General features: G+C 43.4%; 1 protein-coding gene across 1 annotated transcript in view; it reads right to left on the bottom strand.

Annotated features, from left to right (window-relative positions):
- Window positions 1-23,211, bottom strand: part of FASN (fatty acid synthase) — a 47,887-nt gene that overhangs the window by 15,071 nt on the left and 9,605 nt on the right. The window contains exons 5-28 of the mRNA XM_086762086.1: window positions 22,766-22,966; window positions 22,196-22,318; window positions 21,400-21,515; window positions 21,023-21,157; window positions 17,795-18,254; window positions 17,253-17,440; window positions 16,277-16,466; window positions 14,740-14,834; window positions 14,184-14,318; window positions 13,680-13,883; window positions 11,936-12,051; window positions 11,309-11,484; window positions 10,764-10,955; window positions 10,396-10,476; window positions 10,116-10,301; window positions 9,621-9,800; window positions 9,203-9,406; window positions 6,511-6,821; window positions 5,977-6,366; window positions 2,683-2,847; window positions 2,365-2,483; window positions 2,104-2,258; window positions 1,550-1,753; window positions 412-562 (exon numbers count right to left, since the gene is read on the bottom strand). Coding sequence (XP_086618212.1) covers window positions 412-562; window positions 1,550-1,753; window positions 2,104-2,258; window positions 2,365-2,483; window positions 2,683-2,847; window positions 5,977-6,366; window positions 6,511-6,821; window positions 9,203-9,406; window positions 9,621-9,800; window positions 10,116-10,301; window positions 10,396-10,476; window positions 10,764-10,955; window positions 11,309-11,484; window positions 11,936-12,051; window positions 13,680-13,883; window positions 14,184-14,318; window positions 14,740-14,834; window positions 16,277-16,466; window positions 17,253-17,440; window positions 17,795-18,254; window positions 21,023-21,157; window positions 21,400-21,515; window positions 22,196-22,318; window positions 22,766-22,966 — 4,477 coding nt within the window. The remainder of the gene's footprint in view (window positions 1-411; window positions 563-1,549; window positions 1,754-2,103; window positions 2,259-2,364; window positions 2,484-2,682; window positions 2,848-5,976; window positions 6,367-6,510; window positions 6,822-9,202; window positions 9,407-9,620; window positions 9,801-10,115; window positions 10,302-10,395; window positions 10,477-10,763; window positions 10,956-11,308; window positions 11,485-11,935; window positions 12,052-13,679; window positions 13,884-14,183; window positions 14,319-14,739; window positions 14,835-16,276; window positions 16,467-17,252; window positions 17,441-17,794; window positions 18,255-21,022; window positions 21,158-21,399; window positions 21,516-22,195; window positions 22,319-22,765; window positions 22,967-23,211) is intronic.

Below are 23,211 nucleotides of genomic sequence, written 5' to 3'. Positions count from 1 at the left end.
TAAACTGCCAAGATAGACCAAAAAGTATAAATGGTTCTCAATCATATAGCAGACTACCACAGCTGCCAAGCACAGCCAAGAGTTTCATCCTTCTGCAAAAATATTTCAGTAACTAACCAGCAACATAAGCAACACCAAAATCCCAGTGTATACTAAAATACATGGAGCTAAGAGCCCAAGAAAGAGAGGAGAACCTTGTGCAAGCCACTGTACAAAAACTAGCACTCAACTCCTGCAGTAAATCTAAGCCAAATCCTACAGCTGTTCAGGAGACTATAGCTCCGTTATAATTTCCCAGAGGGAAATCTACCCATTGTGCAGTCCTCTGGTCTGATCAGGGCTGACATCAGCTTCTGGCAGGAAGGCAAATCTTAACCACATACACAAATCAGAAAATAGAAGTTGACCTACCAGTTTTTAGGCACCTCCCATAGAAACCTCTTGTCACAGTCTACCACTGTGGCCAGCCCCTTTGCTGGCAACAATCCCATCACCCTTCTTCCAGCCAGGTCCCGTCCTGAGAACTCCATGCCCAGCATGCACTGCTGCAAAGCCCAGTTACCTGAAAGAATGTTAACATCTTTTACAATGTAAACTTATCTTCTAAAATCCCTTAGTCTGGAATTTACTACAACAGTAGTCTCTGAAAGTTGGAATCCCAGAAGCAAAAGTAGTGCTGGAGTTTGTCTGCAAACAGAGTTCACAAGACACCACAGTTAATTTCTTGCTACAACAGTAGTGGAAAAGGACTTGATCTCATTAAATCTTACTCTTTATCCTTGATATGGCTTTAGCTTCCAGTTTTCATCTGAGACGTTTCATGGAAACGTCCTGTTTCAGAGGCTATTTTGTTCCTCTTTGAAAAAGAATGATACATAAAACAGAAAGGATGATCACAGCAAAAATAGCTTTACTGTGAAACCCAGATTTTTGCAAACACTCGTTTTACGTAGAGACTAATCTCAGTTATGAAGGGAAAGCCAGCCCTAGTCAAGTCACGCATAAGAACCTCCAAATGCACTTTTTACGTGTTCTGCGCCCTCTCCTTTAAATAGAGCTTTAAAATAATTTAATAGACATTACATTAATTCTTAGCTTACTTTGAGGCATAGTCTCCTTTTTGGAGACAGGAGATTACTTCATCTTGCATTTTCCTCCCCTAAAAGCAAAGTGTGTCTAGTATCATGGCAACATGAAACTTCAACATTCTCACCTTGGTGTGTAACTTGCCCATCTCTGGAACCCCCATCAAGTTGTTTCACCTTATGCTTGGTATCTATGCAATGGGGCTTGTAATGTTTCCTCACAGGAAGATTTATTAATTTTGCCATATGAAAAATAGAACTGCAACTGGAAGTAGGACTTAGGAGGTTCTGGTGTACAGTCCTGCACCAGGGCTATACTTCCTTTTCAAAAGTATTCTTTCTTTTTAAATAAAAACTGATATAACACTTTAGCCACTGCATAACTAGCATTCAGGAGATTACATGAATGAATTCTAGAACAGTAATACATAAATACATTTTCTCCTAGTGTGATTTTAACTCACCAGGGATAGCATCTGGAGAAAGCTTTCCTGTGGCCAGCATAATGTCCCGGAAGTTGAGAGATGCATAATAGACCTTGCAGAGTTGAACACTGGGATTAGTTGTGTGGAAGTGTCGAAGTGGGGAGACAATCCAATGAAGAGATGAGAGGTCCCCACGAGTCAACACATTTACATAGGCATATTCTGTCAGCTCCTGAGGTTGTGCTGCAGAAGAAGGACCAGTAAGAACCTTACTCACATTAACATAGGCACAAACTTTCCAGAATGAGTACATAAATACCTCGTGTAATTGCTACCTCCTCCTCCTCCTCCATTTGCTCTCCAGAAAGCCCTTTCTTACTCTGCAATACTACCTGTACCCTAAATAGCTCATCCCTCCTCCTGGCACTAGAGCATTCTACTGTTCACTCTGAGCTGGAACAGAGGAATTCCAAAATATCCATTAAATAATAATAATAAAAAATAGTTGTAAGAACAATAGCTACTCATTTTCTATTCAAAGTCCATCCAGACTCAACACCCTGCAAATGATCCTCAGATCTCAAAGGAGTTACCTTGCTGCAACGGAAGATGCCTGAAGGAGCCCCACTTTCCATCACGATACACATTCATCACCAGGTCCCTCTGAACAATCTTCTGCATCTCCGGGCAAGACAGACTTGTGGGTGGGACCACTGATGCAGGGTTCAAATTGGAAATGAACACACACCTAGAAGCCAAGAGTTATCATTTTGTTTCGTTTGCTATAGGCCTGAAATGAAGCTAACACAAAAATATCTCATCTCCAACTGTGACTCAAGGGCATGCTTACATACCTGATTCTGTGGCCTTCTGCTTCAAGGCGGAGGCAGTTCACCATTCCCAAAATACCCGAGTTCCCACAACTGGTCGCAGTCAACCACAAAGGCTGCTCTGATGGGTCAGCCAAGACTTCCTACAGGACAAACCCTGAACTGTTTTACTAGGAACCACAGAAAGGAAATAGCCCACGTATCCTTAAGGCAGAGATTAATAACTTCTATTTTAAGAAAAGTAACTGAACACACACACACACTTTTTTAACATTGCTGAATATCTCATTTAGAAAGTGTTATATTTGGAAATTCAGATATCCAGGATACAGGAATTCTCACCTTTAAGGATTCAACCCACTTATAATGGGTCTCATCTACTGGCAGAAAAATGGGTGCTTTGGCAGGGGCTTGCTGGCGACACAGGAAAATAACTGAGCCAAAGAACGATTTCTTCATGGCAACCAGATTGAGCGAGGCTTTGCTAAATAAGCCCTCCCACTGTGCCTGTCAGATCAAGTAAAACAACAATTAACAGGAGAGTAAAAAAATCAACTAAAAATACAAGTCACATCTATACTTCATGTTGAGTCTCCTCAAAGACTCCTTCACCAGGAACAGCAGGCACCATCTACCTCTTTCTTGCTTTTGCTTGAAATCTTGACATTTGTACAAATATATATTTGACTGTAGTCTAGACTATTCCTTCTTCCCTAAAAGATACTCAGAAAGCAGGAGTACAAATATCTTGAAGCCCTGGTTAGGGAACTAGTCTTACCACACTACCAGGTGTGCAAAAAACAGAGCAGTGACCACGCCGTCAAATCCCACAGGTTATTTGAATGCATCTAGAATTTAATTCCAGCAGTAAGGCACACCTCCACAGACAAACACAATGCACAGATTCCAACACAGAAAACAACGGAAGTGGGAACACTGAGTTCAGATGTTAACAGTCTATGTCACATAAGCCCTGTCTGTAACAGGAAAAGCAAAGCAGCACAGAGGAAACATTAAAAAGCAAGTCATCCAAATCCTTCAGCTGCAGGGGGGTGGGGAGAAGCAACAAACCACTAGCAAGGAAGAAGCATCTATACATGTATGTTACATTGAAATAGCATTTCAGAAAAGCAAAAGAATGAAAATGCATGTATAGCATATCCAGAAACATTAAGGCTCTTCTATCTGAATGAAATAAAGATGACTGCAGGCTCTTAGAAAAGCATACATTTGCTTTTTATATGCCAGGCACAAAACATCAGAAGGTTTTTACAGCACGATCCATTACATTGAGGACTAGGGACAGAGTCCCTATCTAGAAAACTTTAAGAATTATGTTAAGTCCTGCCCACTCTTGCCTGCATGGTATAATTTTCTTTAGAGAAGGTGTATTCAACTCGCATGGATCTTATCCAATGGATTTGCTAATACCACACTACTGACAATTACGACAGATCTAGGTTTTTAGTTATCAGCTTCAGTAGCATCTCAGTGTCTTCTGAGTATCCCCCTCTTTACTGGGTAAGACGCAAAGCTGAAGAACTCACCCTTTATTCTCAAATCTCCTTGAAAAAAATCTTTGCAGAAAGCGAAGGGCTAGAATCCATGTCATTGCAAAAATCCAAAATCCAACTACCACACTCCAGAATTATACACAAAAAAGTTAAACTATTAAAAGTGCTACTCTCTTATTCTAAAGCAGGAGCTGAGAGGCTATAGATCCTCAAATCAGGAAGAATGTGTATGTTCTGTAGAGGGGCAATTTCCCATTACTGCTTTGTCTAACAGCTGCCAAGAGAAGGTGATGTCCCAGTTCCCACCCGTACCCTAGCCACTCACTCTCCTCCTCTTGTGCCAGCATTGGCATTAGTTCATCTGCATGATATACTGGTTTGCAGATTGTCCTGGTTTTATTTATTGGGGGGGGGGGGGGGGGGGGCGCGCGGGGGTGTTATAGTGGCAGCTTCTGTAAGAAGCTTCTAGAAGTCACTCCCCTTTGTCCAGTGGACTCAGCCAGGTCTAGGGCGGACCTGCTGCTGGCCAGGGCCGAGCCAGCTGGTAGCAGAATGTTCCCTGATAACACCTCTATAATAATGTAGTTAAGAAGGGGAAAAACAGGGGAAAATGAAAAGAAAAAAAAAAAAAAAAAAAAAAAAAAAAAAAAAAAAAAGGAAGGAAAGAAGATGTGAATACGCTTAGCGGGGGCAGAGAGGGGGAGGCGTGAGCTTTGCGGGCCTTGCACCCCTCCCTCTCTGGCCTGCCACTGCACGGCCAACTGGGCCCGACTCAGCCTGGCTGCAAGAATTGGAGAGGAGATGAGATGGGAAGGGAACCTGAGAGGCATCTGCCTGCCTGTTGTGAAGAATTTCTTGTGCGAGGAACGGCTGCAGACGCCAAGGTCAGAGAAGAAGGAGGGGGAGCAGTAATGCTGCTCCTGGCCAAGATTCCCCTGCAGCCTGTGGTGCAGCCCATGGGGAGGCCGGCGGTGCCCCTGCAGCCCGGGGAGGCCCAGAGATCCCCCTGCAGCCCACGGAGGACCCCGGCAGGTGCCTGAAGACGGCTGTGGCCCGCGGAGGCCCCGCTGGGGCAGCTGTTCTGGAGGGGCTGCACCCCGTGGAAGAGATGACCCACGCCGGAGCAGTTTCAAGAAGGACTGTGGTGTGTGGGTGGGACCCCACGCTGGAGCAGGAAAGGAATGTGAGGGAGTTCGTCCCCCGAGGAGGAAGGAGCATCATAAAGCGACATGTAATGAACTGACCAAAACCCCCATTCCCTCTTCCCTTCTGTGCTGCTCAGGGTGGAAGGGGAAGGGGTGGGGGGAAGTTATCTTGTTCTCTCTCATTATCCTGCTTTAGTTTTAATAATAAACAAATAGTTTTCCCCAAGCCGAGTCTGTTTTGCCTGTAACGGTAACTTTAAGGATCTCTCCCTGTTCTTATCACAAACCTCGAGCCTTCTTTCTTATTTTATCTCTCCCTGTTCTCTTGGAGGGTGGGGGGAGTGAGAGAGACTGTGTAGTTTGCTCCGGAGTGGGCTAAACTACAACACAGATATAAAGCAGACACCCTGCCCCCTCCTCCACTTCCGAGGGCTTGCTTTGCTGTATTTCACTATGGGATCAGATAAAGTGGGAAGGAAGGAAAAGGAAAAAAGGAAAAGTACAAGGGAAAAGGGTTTCCTTTATGGAAGCACTTCAATGTTAGAACACCTTAACTAGTTTGTAAAGTCTCACTCCCAGCAGCGATAGCAAAAGGAAGAGAGATATTCTGAAACTGAAGCATTTCAGGATCCTACAGGGATAAAGCTATACCCCACCCAATGCAGGACATTGTTTTAGCTATAAAGGAATCGTCCTGGCCAGTGTTTTCATACTGATTATACAGATATACAAATGACAATCAATTTTCAATGCATTAAGAAAGGCTTTCCTGACTGAACTCACAGTTTACTCTCCCAATCTACTATGTGTAAATTCACAACTCTTCTCTTCTGAAGTGTTTATTACGTATTCCTGCAGAGGGCCTCAATGGAAAGTGATGCAAGCAATGTCTACTCAACATTTATCACAAGAGCGTCTGCAAGCAGCAGACTCCAAATTACCCACCGAGAAAGTACTTGTCCTTTCAAGAGGCTTACCTCACTCAGAAAGCTGTGTTTCTGCTGTAGATCTGGACTTGTAAGGAAACTGACAATTTCTCCAAGAGTTTCTCCTTTAAGAAGGGTGTGTACCAAAATAAACCCTCCTTCTTTCACTGCTGCTGCCAAATTAGAGAGAATTTCTGTGCTGTTCCCTAGAACACTTGTTGAACAGTTGTATACCACCAGGTCAGCATTGGTCAGATTTCCGGAGGGAAGGCTAGATGGATCCCACTGGCTAAAGAGAACTCCAGCATCTCGTAGCTCTGTTTCATTAGCTGAAAGAGTTTCCAGGACAGGGTCAGTGGCAATGTAGTCCACCTGCAACAGGGGCTGAGTATTCAGAACACTTTTGACACGAGAGAACAGATGTCCACTTCCTGCAAGAGCCTGTGAGAAACAGAGAAGGAAAAGAAAACTAAGCTGAAACATGAATGATATCCAGAATTAGAACTGGAACAACAGAAGTATGTGATCAGGTTACTGAAGTCCTAGAAACACTAACTACGGTCCCATCCTGGGCTTCCAGCTAACCTCCACTATCTTCATCCTGTGACTGGTCATGTTCTCCAATGCCACATCCAGGCAAGTCTTCAACTCTGAAGAATCTAGCAATCCATTGAGAAGAGGGTCGTCCTGGAAGTGTATTTTCTCTTGAGTCACAATCTGTTCCAGCTCAGAATGGAGGTTTCCATTCAGTTCCAGATGGCAGATTTCAGCAAGGATATGCTGAAGGCCCTTCTGTATGGGTGAAGACTCTTCAGCAGCCACTGCAGTTTCTAGTCCAGGGATGACTAATTTGACCCCATGCATTGCCACCTTAGCCTGCAAGTTCTGTATCAGATCTATGGAATAGAAAGGGAAATGAAAGGAACAGTCAGATTTTCCAAAGGTTTTTCTTTTCCTCGTTGCCTCCATTTGATATACCAGCTGATCAGCACCACAAATTACAGCATCTTGTATCATTAGCCTAGCCACGAAGATATGCATGCTCCTGTACATTTACATGAACTGTGCATTAGTTGCAGCCCCAAAACAAGTAGGCTTTGTGGCAAGACGGTCTAAAACACCAAAATTGCCCATGGCAAGACTGACTGAAAGGGGGTAACTAACAGAAGACTTCTGACTGATTTAGGGAGTTGTGGAGGAAAATTGTAGATTTCCACAGATACAAAAATGCTAAAATGCTTTTTTTGCTTTATAACCAGATGGAAAATAGCTCATCTTGACTGAGACCAGAAATGAAAAATAAAATAAAAATCCCACTAAAACATACATAAAAAACACTGAGGACAGTATTTGGACACAGCAGGGAAAAAAAAAAGAGAAATCTTTAAAATCTATCGCCAAATCAAAGAATGAGTGTGAAGACACTACCAATACAGAATGACAAAACTGCTGTCTCAAGATATAGCAAAATTCATCATTAGGGTAAAAAAAAAAAAATTTTTTTTTTTCCACTTTGATGAAAAAAGGCACTTAAAGCAACAAGCTGAGTGGATGTCTCCCCACCCAAAGAACACTGTACTACGCTACTAGTTTCACAATAGACTAAGTTGCTTCTGTTCTATTCTTGCAGCAAACACAAACTTTTCTTTGGCATGCTTCACTAAACCACCTTCTCTCCTCAGATATGCTCTCGTGCCCACAACCAAATGCGAACAGACATGTCAGCTTACCCATCTTGGCAGCTCATAGGGAAAAACTAAACAAGAAAGTTAAAGAATTGAGGAAGTAGGCTCTCCTGTCAGTGTCTGAGGCAACTAGCCTGGATTTCTCCTTAAATAAGATGATTTGTGCCTGTTCTGGTTTTGTTAGTGAGGGGGGGCCTAAGGTGGTAGCTTCTGTAGGAAACTGCTAGAAGTCGCTCCCCTTTGTTCAGTGGACTCGGCCGGGCCTAGGGCGGACCCACTGCTGGCCAAGGCCAAGCCAATTGGTAGCAGAATGTCCCGTGATAACGCCTCTGCGATAACGTATTTAAGTAGGGGAAAACAGGAAAAAGAGGAGGAGAAGATGTGAAGCAGCTGAGCGGGGGGCAGAGAGGGGGAGGCGCGAGCCTCATGGGCCTTGCAGGCCTCACCCTCTGGCCTCCCGCCGGGCAGCCGACTGGGCCCAACTCGGCCCGGCCCGGCTGCAAGAAGTGGAGAGGAGATGAGAAGTGAATAAGATGTAAAAAGGATCCTGAGAGACGTCTGCCAGCCTGTTGTGAGGAACGGCTGCAGACGCCAAGGTCAGTGAAGGAGGAGGGGGAGGAGTAATGCGGCTCCTGGCCAAGATTCCTCTGCAACTCGTGGTGAAGACCATGGTGGAGCGGGTTGTCCCCCTGCAGCCCATGGAGGTCCACGGAGGGGCAGAGGTCCACCTGCAGCCCGTGGAGGACCCCACGCCGGAGCAGGTGGAGGCCTGAAGGAGGCTGCGGCCCGTGGAGGGCCTGCTGGGGCAGCTGTTCTAGAGGGACTGCACCCCGTGGAAGAGATGACCCACGCCGGAGCAGTTTCACGAAGGACTGTGGCCCGTGGGAGGGACCCCACGCTGGAGCAGAGGAGGAATGCGAGGAGTTCTTCCCCTGACGATGATACAGCGGCATAAAACAACGCGTGATGAACTGACCGTGACCCCCATTCCCTTTCCCCGCCCCGTGCCGCTCGGGAGGGGAAGGTAGTAGAGATAATGTTAAGCCCAGGAAGAGGGAGGGGTGGGGGGAGGTTATCTTGTTCCCTGTCTCATTCTCCTGCTAATTTTTAGAAATAAATGAATAGTTTTCCCCAAGTCGAGTCTGTTTTGCCCGTGACAGTAACTTTAAGGATTTCTCCCCGTCCTTATCTCAAACCTTGAGCTGTTTTTTCTTATATCATCTCCTCCTATTCTCTCGGAGGGTGGGGGGAGCGAGAGACAGACTGCGTAGTCTGGTCCTGATCAGGGCTGAACTACGACAGTGCCTCTCTGCTTGCAGAGTGGATTGTGCCATCTGACACTGTATTGACTGTTACAGAAGCATAGACACCCCTTCTCCATGGCTTTACTCCTATCCACATTCTAGGATACCTCAGGCAGAGTAGCTTTTAGCTACTAGCAAGTACACAGATGTAGGACTCCTGCCTAAGTCTTCTACAGGGATCAACACTTTATTTCTTGGATGTTCTGCCATAGTATGAACGGCTTCTCTCAGACACTTCCATCAGGCTGAAGATTCCCCTAGTGTGACAAGAAACGAATCCAACTTTACCTTTGCAGTGCCCCAGATAGGCATGAAGATGGATACTGGAAGACAAACAGTTACTCTCAAAATAGGGCACAAAGCAGAATTTTTCCAGGGTGGGAGGGATCCGTTCCTGTTGGCGTCGTGGTGCCACAGAAGCATGAAGACCACTGATGTGAACACCTCCTGCTTTAAGGCTATCGAGACAGCGATCCACAACAACATCAAAAGCTGAAAGACATGAAAGAAACATAAGTTTGCATCAAACACTGCAAGTACTTTATTCAAGGTGATCAGCACTATGTCAAATTGTCACAGAGCTGCAGAATAGCTCGGAGACTAAGAGGGGCCCCCAGACTCCATCCTACTTCTTAGGAAGAAGTCATACATTCATCTATACAGCAGTCAAAGCAACTAGCAAAAGCCCAAGCATGAGAGACATTACCTTCTACATCGTCCTGGTATCGGCACACCTGCTCTTGATGCAGCACTGGATCAATACACACTGAGCGAATCCTGGTAGGTAAGCGTAGACTGCGCCCAGGCTCAGCTAAGATTATCACGTGTAGCAGGGTGTCAAGGAAGGTCACCCAGTTCCCATTCCACAGAACTTTCCCTGTGCTTGCTGCAGAAGAACAGGAAGGGGAAGCTTCATTGTGATTTTGTCATTCAGCAGATGCCAGAAGTCACTCCCTATCAAATGCAAAGTCTGCTGTATGTCCACAGCTTCCCCTGTAAACTCCCATCATCAGTTATACATTGGCGATAACAGCTTTCCCAATGCTTGGCAGAGCTCTTGGTTGTTCTCCATTAACACGCAAAGTAAAATTACCACACAAAGCACATTCAGATGGACTATTAATAGAAGTGGAATTAGAAGACCAAATTTTCAACATTACAATAACCATGCTCAATATTCTTCTACAGAAAGTAAATTCACCTTCACTGTTGCATTCCAGAACGCCTTGGAAAGTTGGTCCATAATTATATCCACGCAGATGCAGCTCTTGATAAACATCTTCTTTCAAGAGGCCAGACTTTGAGCTCATGTCTACTTGAGTCTGAAAGCCAACTGGCTGGTTATGGAAGTTCTTCAGAGCAGTATTTTCTAGGAGGGAAATCTTCCCTGATGGGGACAGTGGCAAGAATAAGAATCATCAGTGCCCATAAATAATGAATTTTAGTAGGACAGTTCATCCACTTACGCTTCCTCCACTTACCACTTACAGCCAGATTTCCATTCCCTGACACCTCAAAGCAATGGGAAGCAGGCATGAGTCTTACTTCTAGCTGTACTGATCCTGCAAGAAACATTGAAGAAGACAGGACTGCGAGATCATTCTTGCTACCATCCTTGAGCAGAGTTCTCTTTCACCATCTCCAGACTCACTGTGAACAACATGTAGCAAGCATGACCATAACATGTGCTACTTGACTATATTAATTCAAGTCTTTGTTCAGCCATGTTGCCCTCTTCTTTAGGTACTTTCTCCTGTGTTCCTCCTCACTTTCCCCTTGCATTTCTTTCCTCCTACTCCAGTCATCTTCATTACACAGTTTTGCAGTTGTACCAGCACTCCTCACTCACCCTTTTTGGGAAGGATAGTTGCCTGATGAATCGTGACTTCTTCAAACATAACAGCCATTTGCTCCATAGCCCTGCCAAGAGACCGTGCCAGAGTTCGCCAAGCCAATACTAGGTACCCAGTTGCTGGGTACAGGACTCTGCCGTCAATGCAGTGACCCACCAAGTAGTGATCAGGAGAGTCAGGACTCACATCTGTCAAAGAATAAAGAGCAGAATAAAAATAATAAAAATACTCTAATAAAGAGGGTTTTCCCCTCAATGTCTGTAAGAGGGTCTAGTGGTTTCCCCAATTATCCTGCCTGGCAATACGCAGCTCTTAAAACTACTGTGAGTCTGAATAAAGACAGTTTCCTGCTCTGTTCATATTATTTCATCCCATTTCAGAAGCAGATCTAGTCTTTTTCAATCCAAACCAATGTTAAGCTTCAGAAGATGGATTCAAGGATGCCCCTTTGAGTATCATTTTCCTACTTTTACTGAAGAAATGCAGAGCTAAAGTAGGAAAGAGACTAATAAACAAATAAACCCCAAACAGGCAAACACACCAATATTGTAGACTGAAGCAGATGCAGAGCCTTTGGAACCTGCTCGAAAGTCATCAGCTTTTGGAACATCCCAGTCCTGGCTGTGGTCCCATTTGATGTATGGAGAAATAAGGGGTGTTCCCACTGGGACAGGGTATTCCACAAGTGGGAACAAGTTATTTCCAAGAACATTTAACCTAGGAAGACAAAAAGACAACGGAGGCGGGGGAGACAGAAAAAAAAAGTGAAAAAAAAAATTTGACCATAATACTTAAAAGTCTGACAATAATTGGTCTTGTGCTCATGTTTAAGATTTCTCCAGGAGTACCATAAACACCTACTGCAGCCAAATCTGTAATTCTAACAGTCTACAAGATGCAAAGTTTATTTCCAAAATCTAGTTCCAGGTTCCTATGCCTCTAAAATGGGACTCCTCTTTAAAAGGCACTTTCCCAGTCAAAGTAGTCTCTAACCCAAGGCAACATTTCATAAGTGAGCATGTTAAATATATAAAGGACAGATATAAACCATATTTTTCCCAGGTTTGCTGAAGAAGTATTTCAATCCTTGTGAAGACATGCATACTACAGAAAATACTTGAATTCCCTAACTGACACCCCACTCACCCTCCTCCCTTAGCTTCCTTACCCAGTTAAATGAATCTTTCCAGTCTGTGTCAGGAAGAACTCCAAATTATTTTTGTGCTCTTTCTTCATCAAAGGTAGAATTGTGCAAGTTGGTTTCAAACTTCTCCTCAAGATAGCCTGGTCAAGTAGAGTCCATAAATCACTGGTGGAAGGCATTTCTTACAACTTTATCTCCAAACTTTTCTCTATAGATCTCAAATTACTTTATTTCTGTGCTAAGAATTATGTGCTAGATGCTAGAATGTATACCGTTTTAACAGGGAAGAGGAAGAGCAACAAAATACCCTTCCAGCATCCAAGAAGTTGCACATCTGTAATGTAATGTTCATGAAATTCTGCCAAAACAGAAATCTCCCTTTCCCAAGCAGATTGTCAAGTGGAATCAAAAGCTGCACTTCAAGAACTGCAAGATCACCCTTCCAGCCTCCCACTCACACACATACACATCCCACACAAAGCTTAAGCCCTTACTCCCAGGAGCAGCCCTTAAGTATTCTAGAGCATTTTTTGAATGACAACTATTAAATAAAAAAAACACAGCCTTGAACATCTGACCCAACTTGTATCTTCTCTTCAGTTTAAATGGGAGAAGGAAGGGGCAGGCGGGAAAGAGAAAACCAGAACACTCTCAAATCCAGCAGATGAAGTCTCCAGTTACTTGCATTAGAGTCCAGAATTGTACAATGACTTTAACATGAAGTGTAAAATCTTTTCAAAGAGAAAAATATCTGTCTAATTTAAAAGCTCTGCTCTGATTCTCCCTTGAAGTCACTTTCAAAGCATAAATAAGGCTAACATGACATAAGAAACGTACACTGGATTGGAACTCAGAAGCACTTAATATATTAACTTCATTCACAAGTAACCTATGATTCTTCTTAAGACTTTTCTCCTCTTGCATGCCACAGACCAAATAAAAAAGACCAGTCCTTGAGACTTAAGGGACAGGCACAAGACCACAGCACTGATCTTGTGGAGCAAGTGGATCCTAATGTACCTCGTGTTCTGCATCCTCTACCATAGAGCTGATTCCACAAAGATCAATTCTTACAGGGTGAGGAGAAAGAAATAATGATCTGATCATTAGGGAAAGGGAGTTCATGAAGAAAGCAAGCTCCTGTGGTCTCAGACTACTCGGACTAGGAGAAGAGAGGAAAACACTACTCCCAGCCACCCCCTTCTAAGAAAGGAACCTCAAACCAAATTCAGTGTACAGATGGTGATAACAGATTTTTCACAAAGGTCTGTTAGTCTTGACTTTCTCCCTCCACCTCAATTTTTGCACACACTCTCCATTAGACACATACAATCAAATGCTTTTCTCACTCATTGCACAGTTCGGAGAACTGACTATCAGCTATCTGAAATGCACGGCAATGAATAAAGGCAACAATGTGAATGTCTGGATGGGGAAGCGGTAATATGTTTGGATTTTATTTTTCTTATTTTTTAAATATTAACATACATTCCCCCCCCCAGAAAAAAAGAAAAAAAAAAAAAAAAAATCACACCAAAATCCACACAAAAATCCATCAGGACAATGTTAAAACCGGGAGAGACTCAAAAGTACTGGAAGGATAAAGTGTTCTTAGAACTAGCTGGGGAAAAAAAACCAAACAAACAAACAAAAAAAACCCCCACACCCCTCAAAAAAAAAACAGTATTCCCTAGTCCTTGGACCTTCAATGTCCTTCCTGCAGCAGAATATCAATATAGTATCACACTGGCAAAATCAAACACAATACCTGTAAAAGGGCATGTGGAGCAATCTCTACTACTACAGCGTTCTCTGGAATATGCTTCAGACCTTCATGGAACAGCACTGGATTCACTAGGTTGTTCACATGATACTCTGCAGAGGAATTCCTAGCGAGATCACTCTGCCACTGAGATTCAGGGATAGATGTACTGATCCATCGTGCTGAACGAGTTTTAGGGTGTGGAATGACCTACAGACAGACAAGAAAGAGGAAGAGGAGGAAGAGTTACATGTCACAGATAACAATAAGACAGACAAAAGCAAGCAGCCCCTCCTCTTCACAGGCCATTTTTCTCAGCTTGACTGCTCAGGACATCCTTCTGCTTGAGGCCATAGGACTTCAATTCCTAGATCTCACAGAGGTCTACATGCTCTTCAAGAGACTTCCTTCTCCTCTTAAAGAAAAGAACTCCCTCAAGTTTAACATCACCAACACTCAAATCCAAGTGACCGAGCATAAGGTATGCAAGTAACAGTTTGGCAATATTACCTTTTTCAGGGCACTAAGCAATGCTGGTGCAATAGACGCCATGTAATAGGAATGAAACGCAACTCCAGCACTGCGCACCTCCTTTGCAAACACACCATCTTTTTTCAGTTTGGCTACAAACTCGCTCACAGAGTCCTAAGAAGAGGAATATAAGTGAACTGAAAATAAAAGCTCACAACATATTTCGGGTCCGTATGAGTCACTGTACTCCCCCCATGCCCTTCATCACTTGCCACTTAAGGGGAGTAACATCTGGGATGAGTTTATTGCCCTTCTCAGTCTTACAATTTCTCACTCATTATGCCCATGACTGTAAGACTATGCAGCATAAGAGATCTTTTATTACTAGCTTACTGAAGCACTAACATCACTTCCTCTCACAGAATATTAAGAGTGTTTAAGTTTACACAAAGCACCATGTCCCCTCCCCACCACGTTAATCCAGCTCTCCTTTGCAAGCAGCTGAGCTTTAACTCAGCCTCGTGCTTTCTTCAAAGCACAACTTCATGGGTCCCAATCACAACTCTGGTACGCATCATATCAGTTCCTTGCTTACCAGAGGCCCCGAAACAGTGACAGTATCTTCAGAGTTGTGACAGGCTGGTACCACATTCGGAGGACAGCGTTGCTTACATTCCTCCCATGTCAGACCTGCAGAAGGAAGACCTCAGGACAACAACAGTGTTTCTAGCAGTGAGCCTCATGAGGGGAGGCAATCTTAACTGCACAATCACTGTGCTTAGGTCAGCATTTTACAAAACTGGGAAGAACTCTTAAGAGAAAGATGGACATCTCGCCTTTCCCCCCAGAGTGACTCTGCAAATCTTGGGGCTTTAACATGAGACTTATGACTGTGATATTGAGCACAAGAACAGAGGACTGAATCTTTGTACCATCCCATTAAGAGATGGGGTGGTGTGGAACCCATACACTTTCAAAGAAGCTACAGAATTGGTTGTTTTGTCTCATCTTGCCCTTAGCAATCTGAAATAGAACAGGAGAGAGAATATGTGAGCTTGACTCACAGAAACTGAGAGACACAAGATATCGTTAGAAATCACGGCTCTAGTGACTTAAACTAGCTTAACACATGCAGCATCTGGTCATATATTACAGAGACACAAGTCACAGGAAGAACTTGAAGTCCACATCAGATTACAAAAAAATGTAATATATGCAGCACTCCAAGATAAGTTCTATGAAAAGACTATAATGTATTTAATATCAAGGGGAAAAAAGCTAAATTAGGCAGGTAGTCCTTTGTAGCATTAAAGTAAGAAGTCCAAGAGCACAAGTGATGTAGTCAAACATACTGAAATAGACCTGCAACAATTCCCTCCTAAGTGTGTCAGTTTTTAATTGACCACTGCATCCAATAATAAGAAATAGAAGAATAACAACGCTACCAAAAGTAATTTTATTTTTAAACATGTAAATCACCATGAAGCCACATCACGAAGAAAAAACTGCTGGGTTCAAAGCCCAACATTTCACCCAGTAATAGTGGGCAAAACTATAGGACTTCCAGAAACACTGAGCAAAGCTTGTTCAGCAGAAAGCGTCTTCCTAAGTGCTATTAGGCTCAAGGAAATTCTAACAGCATTAAAGTTCCACGAGCCAGTTACCTACTACATACTAGCAACTTGCTGGTTTCATGTCTCATTACACTTGCATATATTTAAAAAAAATAATTTAAATACATATGTGTGTGTGAATAGACACGGGTACGCACCCCCCCCCCCCCCATCTACCAAAAGCACAGGGCCTTAGATTTTCAACTCCTCTTTTCAAGGAGATTACTTATCAGGCCTCTGTCACTGGTACCTGTCACTAAATCTCTTAATTTCCACTTAGTTTCAGATGGATTACCCAACTTCTGCTGTGTTGTAGGTCAGAGATCACTACCATTATATCAATCTCAATATTTAATAATCTGTTCTACATCAGAAGAAAAATAAAAGGCAACAGTAGCCAAAATTTCGCAGAAATTATTGTCTCCACCAACACATTTCAGAGCCCAGTTTTATCCCAATGCCATACAACAGAGATCAGATGTACTTTCCTGTATCATTCTTGGTAACGGGTATACCTACCAACAGCAGCCATTCCTCCTGGGGGCAATTTGGCCTCTTTAACGCATCGTCCCCGCCAATAAGCGGCAAGAATGGCTTCTTCATGACTTAAGGAGTTATCTGCATAGCCACAAGCTAGTTCTCCCACTGAGTGGCCCAAAATCCCATCAGGCTGCAGACCTGCAGCCTTCAGCATATTAATCTGGGCAATCTGCAAGGAAAAGTAGGATTAGTGATTCCATGCCAGAGGAAGTAGGTGTCAAGCCTTAAAGGCACACAGTAGTAGTAGTAGTAGAGTACATTACAAAATGGCTTTTTGATACAGACATTCTTCTTGGCCTCACTGCTTCCCCTCACCCCCCACAACTGCAGCTCCAGCTTCATTTCAAAGCAATCCCAAGAATCGTTATATGACTCCAGTATAGTCTGGGCCTCTCCACCATGTAGCTTTCCACTAAGAAGCTACTTCCAACAAAAGGAAGTTGCCAAGAGCATGCCTATACAAAGTAAGGGACAAGACCAGCTTTCCTGAGCACTTTAAAACCTCTGCCTCTAGTTTATTAAGAAATAATGAATCCCACCTTGATGCTCAGAATTAAAAGAGACCTCATATAGCATAATTTAGTTCATTTGCAGAACAAATTCTAGAACACATTATATGGAATTTTGTTCCTTGGCACAAATATTTACACAAACCTTAAAGGCTTAAGCCTCTTAAAAGGAGAAACTGCCCCACGTACACACAAAGATACACACGCATATCAGTCTAAATGAATATTCATTCAAGCATCTTCCAAGTGGTAGAGCCCAAAACTGTCAAGGATATGACACAGTCCCTCCCATCAGAGGGATATTTCTAACAGCTGCCATTTGCTGACTACACAAAACAAGCTGCCATTAATTGGTGTAAAGTGTTACCAGCCAAACAGACACAGTAGCAGAGCATGCTTATGTGGACTGAGTTCATGACCCCCTCCATCAGTAGTTTGAGTCTTACCTGAATAGCAGCTAGCCCAACAAATGCATGTACAGTGTCATCAAAAGTATTCTCATCTGCTTGCAGAAGTAGGTCGGAGACCTTTAGGCCTGTGTTCTTCAAAGCCTCGTCCGAGCGCAATATAGACTGGCGAAACAAATCCAACTTCATGAGGCTCAGGCCCATACCTTTCCACTGTGTTCCCATGCCTGCAGGATAGGCAAGGAGAAAGTGAGCTGTAGTAACGCTCCATAAAAGGAGTAGACATTACACACTTGCTCTGGCAGTGAAAGAATTCTATCCAAGAGTAAAACATTATAAATTTTTAACATCCTCTAAATTAGGCACTGCTTTTTATTTTCCTGGACTTTGCTATCATCAGAACATAGCAAAGTTGGAAGGATTAGACAAAACACAGGAAACATGAGTCTCCTAGACAGACCACAGGGCTGCAAGATATTTGCTCATGCTAGAGTGAAAAACATCAGAGCACAGAATCCAATTGCTCAAGCCCCAGATCTACAGAGGAATGCAGAAGCCCAGACCCACTGCTGCGCACCTACCTGAGCAGATGTACCAGAGCGGTCTACCAGATGCTTGAACTTGCTGAACCTCCTTTATGTCACTCTCAGTACCAACTAGTGTGTAGCCCCTGTAGGGCATGGAGGATACAGGAACTGCAGAGATATCACTGAGCAGGCTTACAAATGGGCTGCATCCTCCATGTTTTCTGCTCTCTTGAATTAGTATTTCCACAGCTTCCTGGGTTCTGCCACAAATTTGAACCAGTCTTGGCACGTTACAAGTCTCCAGAGGCTGGCATTTGTTCTCATTTGGCCTCAGAATGACATGAGCATTAGCACCTCCAAAGCCAAAGGAGTTGATACTGACAAGGCCACCTTTCACTGGTGTTGGTTTACAAACTACCTCCAAAGAGCCATCTTGTAAGCCAGGAATTTCTGGATTTGGGGTATTGAAATGAAGATTTGGAGCCCACAGCCCATGTTCCAGAGAGAGAATGACCTGGAAGAAAAATATTCCTTTGTTGTTATTTTTTTTTAATATGAATGACCACATAGCATACACTAAAGCAGCTCTCTTTATGTTTGGATAAAGGGACACTTCAGAGAATAGCATTACTGATGTTACTGAAGTAGTACCTACTTCACTTAGGCAAATTTTAAGTTCATGAAGGAAGTTAGCAGGGAAGGTGAGGGTGGTAGCTTTGAAAGGGTCTGCAAGCTAACTGGAAAGTCACACAGTCTTGCTGGAAAAGCAGCCTGGCTACTAAGATTATGATGTATTCTTTCTCCCCCTTCAGATCCTGTCCCTTCATCACACTCTGCTTCATCTCTCCCCAGTCACACACTGCCACACATGCTCTTCCTTATCACAATGAATGCTTCCATTTCTGCCTTTGCTGCAGAAGGATCAAGCTGAAGCACTGGTAAAGGTGTCTGCTTGCTGCTTTGCACCTGTTTGTTGTCTGCTGTTCCTGCTTTTTTGGAACAAGAAGACTGGTCAGAACTGGCAGAGCCAAAGGTAAGTACAGAAACAGCATGAGAGTAAGAATAGCTGTGCCAAAAAAGCAAGAGATCCCTTCTCTCAGTAGCATCTCTACAAACAGCTCATGACACTAAGCCCATACTCCTCTGTGGCACAAGTCCAGCAAATCAGAGACTACAAGGTCAGCTGCAAACACTGTGTGCTCTGTACGTTTGGCAGTTCCTTCATCTCCCCAAAATGGTCAGAGAAACAAACGGATATCAGTTTGGGAACTGTTCTTCCAAGTTGACTATCAGACATGGCAGCCCATGTGGGAGAACAACCAGCCTAACCACATGATTTCAACTCCAGTCACCATGTTTAAAGTTGCAGTATTTTCATGCACGCTGTCCTACATCTACAATACTATGCACTATGAAGAGAAGTCTTCAAAAACAAATTGTGGCCCTTGATTTTGCAATTCTGCATCCTCTAAGAAACAGACAGGGAAACAGTACCTCAAAGTTATGATCCTGTCCTGACAGATCATAGCAGAACTGCATTAAACAAACTGTTTATAATGTACAACACAGTATGGACGGAGAGGTTAATTTTATGACTCAGTTATAGAATCATAGAATAGCTTGGGTTGGAAGAGACATTTCAAGGCTATCTAGTCCAATGCCCCTGCAATGGACATCTCCAACCAGATCAGGTTGCTCAGAGCCCCATCCAACCTGGCCTTGAATGTTTCCAGAGATGCTGCATCTGCCACCTCTCTGGGCAACCTGGTCCAGTGTGTTTCACCACCTTCACAGTAAAAAAAAAAAAAAATAAATAAAAATTTCTTTCTTATGTCTAATCTAAATCTGCCCTGTTTTAGTTTAAAACCACTACCCCTTGTCCTATTGCAACAGGCCCTGGTAAGAAGTTTGTCCTCATCTTTCTTATAAGCCCCCTTTAAGTATTGAAAGGCCACAACAAGGTCCCCCAGGAGCCTTCTCTTCTCCAGGCTGAACAGCCCCAACTCTCTCAAGCCTGCCCTCACAGGAGAGGTGCTCCAGCTTTCTGATGATCTGTGTGGCGCTCCTCTGGACTCTCTCCAACAGGTCCATGTCCTTCTTATGTTGGGGGCTACAGAGCTGGACGCAGCACTCCAGGTGGAGTCTCACCAGAGTGGAGTAGAGGGGCAGAATCATCTCCCTCGACCTGCTGGCCACAATTCTTTTGATGCAACCCGGGATGCGGTTGGCCTTCTGGGCTGCAAGCGCACGCTGCCAGCTCATGTTGAGCTTCTCATCAACCAACACCCCCCCCCCAAGTCCTTCTCCTCAGGGCTGCTCTCAATCCGTTCTCTGCCCAGCCTGTACATGTGCTTCTCCATTCCTTCTACGAAAAAGGTGTCAGCATGAGAGACAGAGGTGCTAAAAAAAGTAAACTTTCCTCTGTGGAGAGATAGACACTGTTGTCTCCACCATTTATTTGCAGATGAGGATATTTACAGAAAGTTGAATGTATTCAGGTCACAATAACCACTTTAAAAGAGCCTAAAATTCTAGCAGTGACAGTGTACGTGACTTCAATTTGCGTGGCTCTAAGGTTGTCAGTAATAGGCTTACAAACAAGCGTGAACATTAGCTAGCTCTCTGCTAAGCAGTTTAGCAGCTGGGGCCAACAGACGATTGTCTGCTTACAGGAGTAGTTACCAGCCTGGTTGCTAAGACAACCAGTTACTCAAGCTGGTAGTCTAATCCCAGAGAACTCACCTAGCTTCTCGCCAACACAAGAGAGAAGAGGAAGACATGATACATCCCTGACAAACAGCCAGAAGGATCAGCTACTCTTTTGGCACTGAAAGCAAACACTGCCTCTTATCTTTGGTCATTGCCAGCTACTCCAAACATTTAAATCACTACTTGTATGCTCCTCAAACCTAAATGACCTTCTGTTGGAAGGTCCAGTGTAAGGCTAATCAATAAAGTGATCCCAAAGCCTTTATTCTGAGCAGAGTTATGCTCCTATAGAATTCAGCAGGAAGGGGGAACTAAAGTGTGTGTGCGTGCATACAGCAGAGGGCCACCTGGGCATTTGTGTCCAGCTTGCAGAATAGCCACCTGAACTTTTAAAACTATTTGCCAGTGAAGCAAGTAGATAATTAATGAGAATCACCTGAGTGTCTCTCATTACCAGTGAACATCTTATCCTGGATCAGTACAAATTTTCCCTAAAACAAACGAACATTTAAAAACCCCCATACTGTTGTGTTCCCCCTCTCCATCAATTTTCCTTCTCCGGCCACCTGTTACCTTGGCTAATGCAGCAAGCCCAGAGGCAGGCTCTGGATGACCCATGTTTGACTTGGTTGATCCAATCAACAGTGGCTCTCTCTCACAGTGACAGAAGACATTTACAATGCCATTTACTTCCTGTGGATCTCCAATCTAGTAGGAAGAGAATCAGAATGGCTATTAGTTAGTACTTCCACAACACACCACAAAAGAGAAATCTGAAAGATCAAGATGTTTGGGCAAAATCCAAAACTTGTGAAGCAGTATATATTCTAGTAACTGGTAAAAGGGAGAAATATAGTTCATTTTGGAAAAACAAAGAATAATTTCATGAAACAGTGTGGCAAGTGACGCAAAGGAAGAAAACATTCCAAACCCAAAGAGGCCATACTGACCTTGGTGCCTGTCCCATGAGCTTCAACATACTCCACTTCTTCAGGTTTGATTCCACATTCTCTGTACAAAGAGCTGACCAACTGCTGCTGCATCTCTCCAGATGGGAATGTCACACCTAGGACCAAAATTGCCATCAGTTCCTCTCCTATCAGATGCTTCCTGTTATGATTTTAGCACCCTTTCAAATGTTTGAGGCTACCAGGTCCAAAAAAAAACCAGAGAGACTTTTTCAGGATTTACACCAATGTCCTTAGCACCAAACACAATAAGCCTCTCAGGTTCTTTGGTAGAAGAGTAGAGGAACCAGAAACGGACCTAAAACAATGAGTTAGATTAGTGTGGAAAGATATTGGTTAACAGAATACTAAGAGATGTCTAAATCAAGCACAACATGTGAAACTTGGTGTCTCAATAACTGGAGAGCGGGAGAAAAGGACAGCAGTAGGAAAAAAGCATTACAGTCATAACACCACCTACATTTCTACCATCAGTGCAGAAGTTACTGCAGAGATGTCCTGAGGAAGGTTAAACTAGCAACAGGATATTCCTGTTACTTTGTACAGTAGAAAAAAAAAACAACAAAAAAAAACCACTTGTCTCCTTCAATGTCTTTATAAAACAGAGTCCAGAACTTTGCATTACCAAAACAGCAAAAAATCCAAACAATAATAAATAAAAAAACAAACCTTCACATATCTAAAGAAGAACCCCACAACAGTTTGTCTTTGCTGACAAAGATTCTAGACTGAACAGTTCTCACTGAACAGCCTCACTTTTCAGAGGCTCAAGGCTTACCTTGCTCCTTAAAGCCATCAGTGTTACTTCCAGCATTGACTATTGTGGCATAGATCCGCTTAGCCATAGATCGCTTGGTCAAAAGAACAACAACAACAGCTTCAGAGCGACAATATCCATTTCCTAAGATCAAAGAGAGAAGAATGAATCACTAGTTCTCCTCTGCTTTGAAAAAACCTGCAAAACACTATGTAATAAGGTCATCTCATTCTGAGCTACTGCTTACAACAGACTGCTTTCAGAGAATGACATATCCATTTCTTAAAAAAAAAAAAAATCCTAGGAAGTCTTGCTGCTCATCACAAATGACAACACAAAGTTTCTATCAAGAGGCAGCTATTTTCGGCTCCCCAACAGCTGACTAATGAACCATACAGTTTCTTCCTCACATTTAGTTTTCCAGGTTCAATGGAGCATGCAACACAGATCAGATCCAGGATATGTCTCAAACAGTGCACCTAGGAACAACTACAAGGCCAGCTCTTTGCTGTATTACAAGAGTACCCGGTCACAGACTCCACAGTAAGTTCCTCATATATAACATGACAACCTTTTGTACTAATGCCTTACCTGAAACATCGAAAGCCTTGCAGGCACCATCAGGACTAAGCATACCCAGTTTCATGAACTGCACAGAAGTGTTGGGTTTCAGCAAAAGGTTGACCCCTCCTACTAGGGCTGCATTGCACTGCCCATGACGAATTGCCTTATAAGCATTTTCCAGAGCGACGAGACTAGAGGAACAGGCTGTGTCTATAGTTATGCTTGGTCCTTAGGGAACAGAAAGGGAAAACAACTGGTTTTTACCCTTTTATTTCCTAGAATTGCTCCCCAAAGACTACAGTATGGGATCACAAGAGAAACACATTCCAGAAAATGTTAAATAAAAGTTACTTCAAAACAAGCCTTTCTATGATTCTATGAACATAACAGGTAATCCTGATGCAATGGGAGACAAGAATCACCACTTCTGCCTGCTTACCAAGTAATAAGGGTTGAAAAAGGTGCAAAAAAAA

The sequence above is a fragment of the Chlamydotis macqueenii genome, chromosome 18, assembly GCF_036417535.1.
Source record: "Chlamydotis macqueenii isolate bChlMac1 chromosome 18, bChlMac1.mat, whole genome shotgun sequence".
Lineage (NCBI taxonomy): Eukaryota > Metazoa > Chordata > Aves > Otidiformes > Otididae > Chlamydotis > Chlamydotis macqueenii.
The sequence above is the reverse complement of the archived record's forward strand: the minus strand, read 5'-3'. Positions and strand labels throughout refer to the sequence as shown.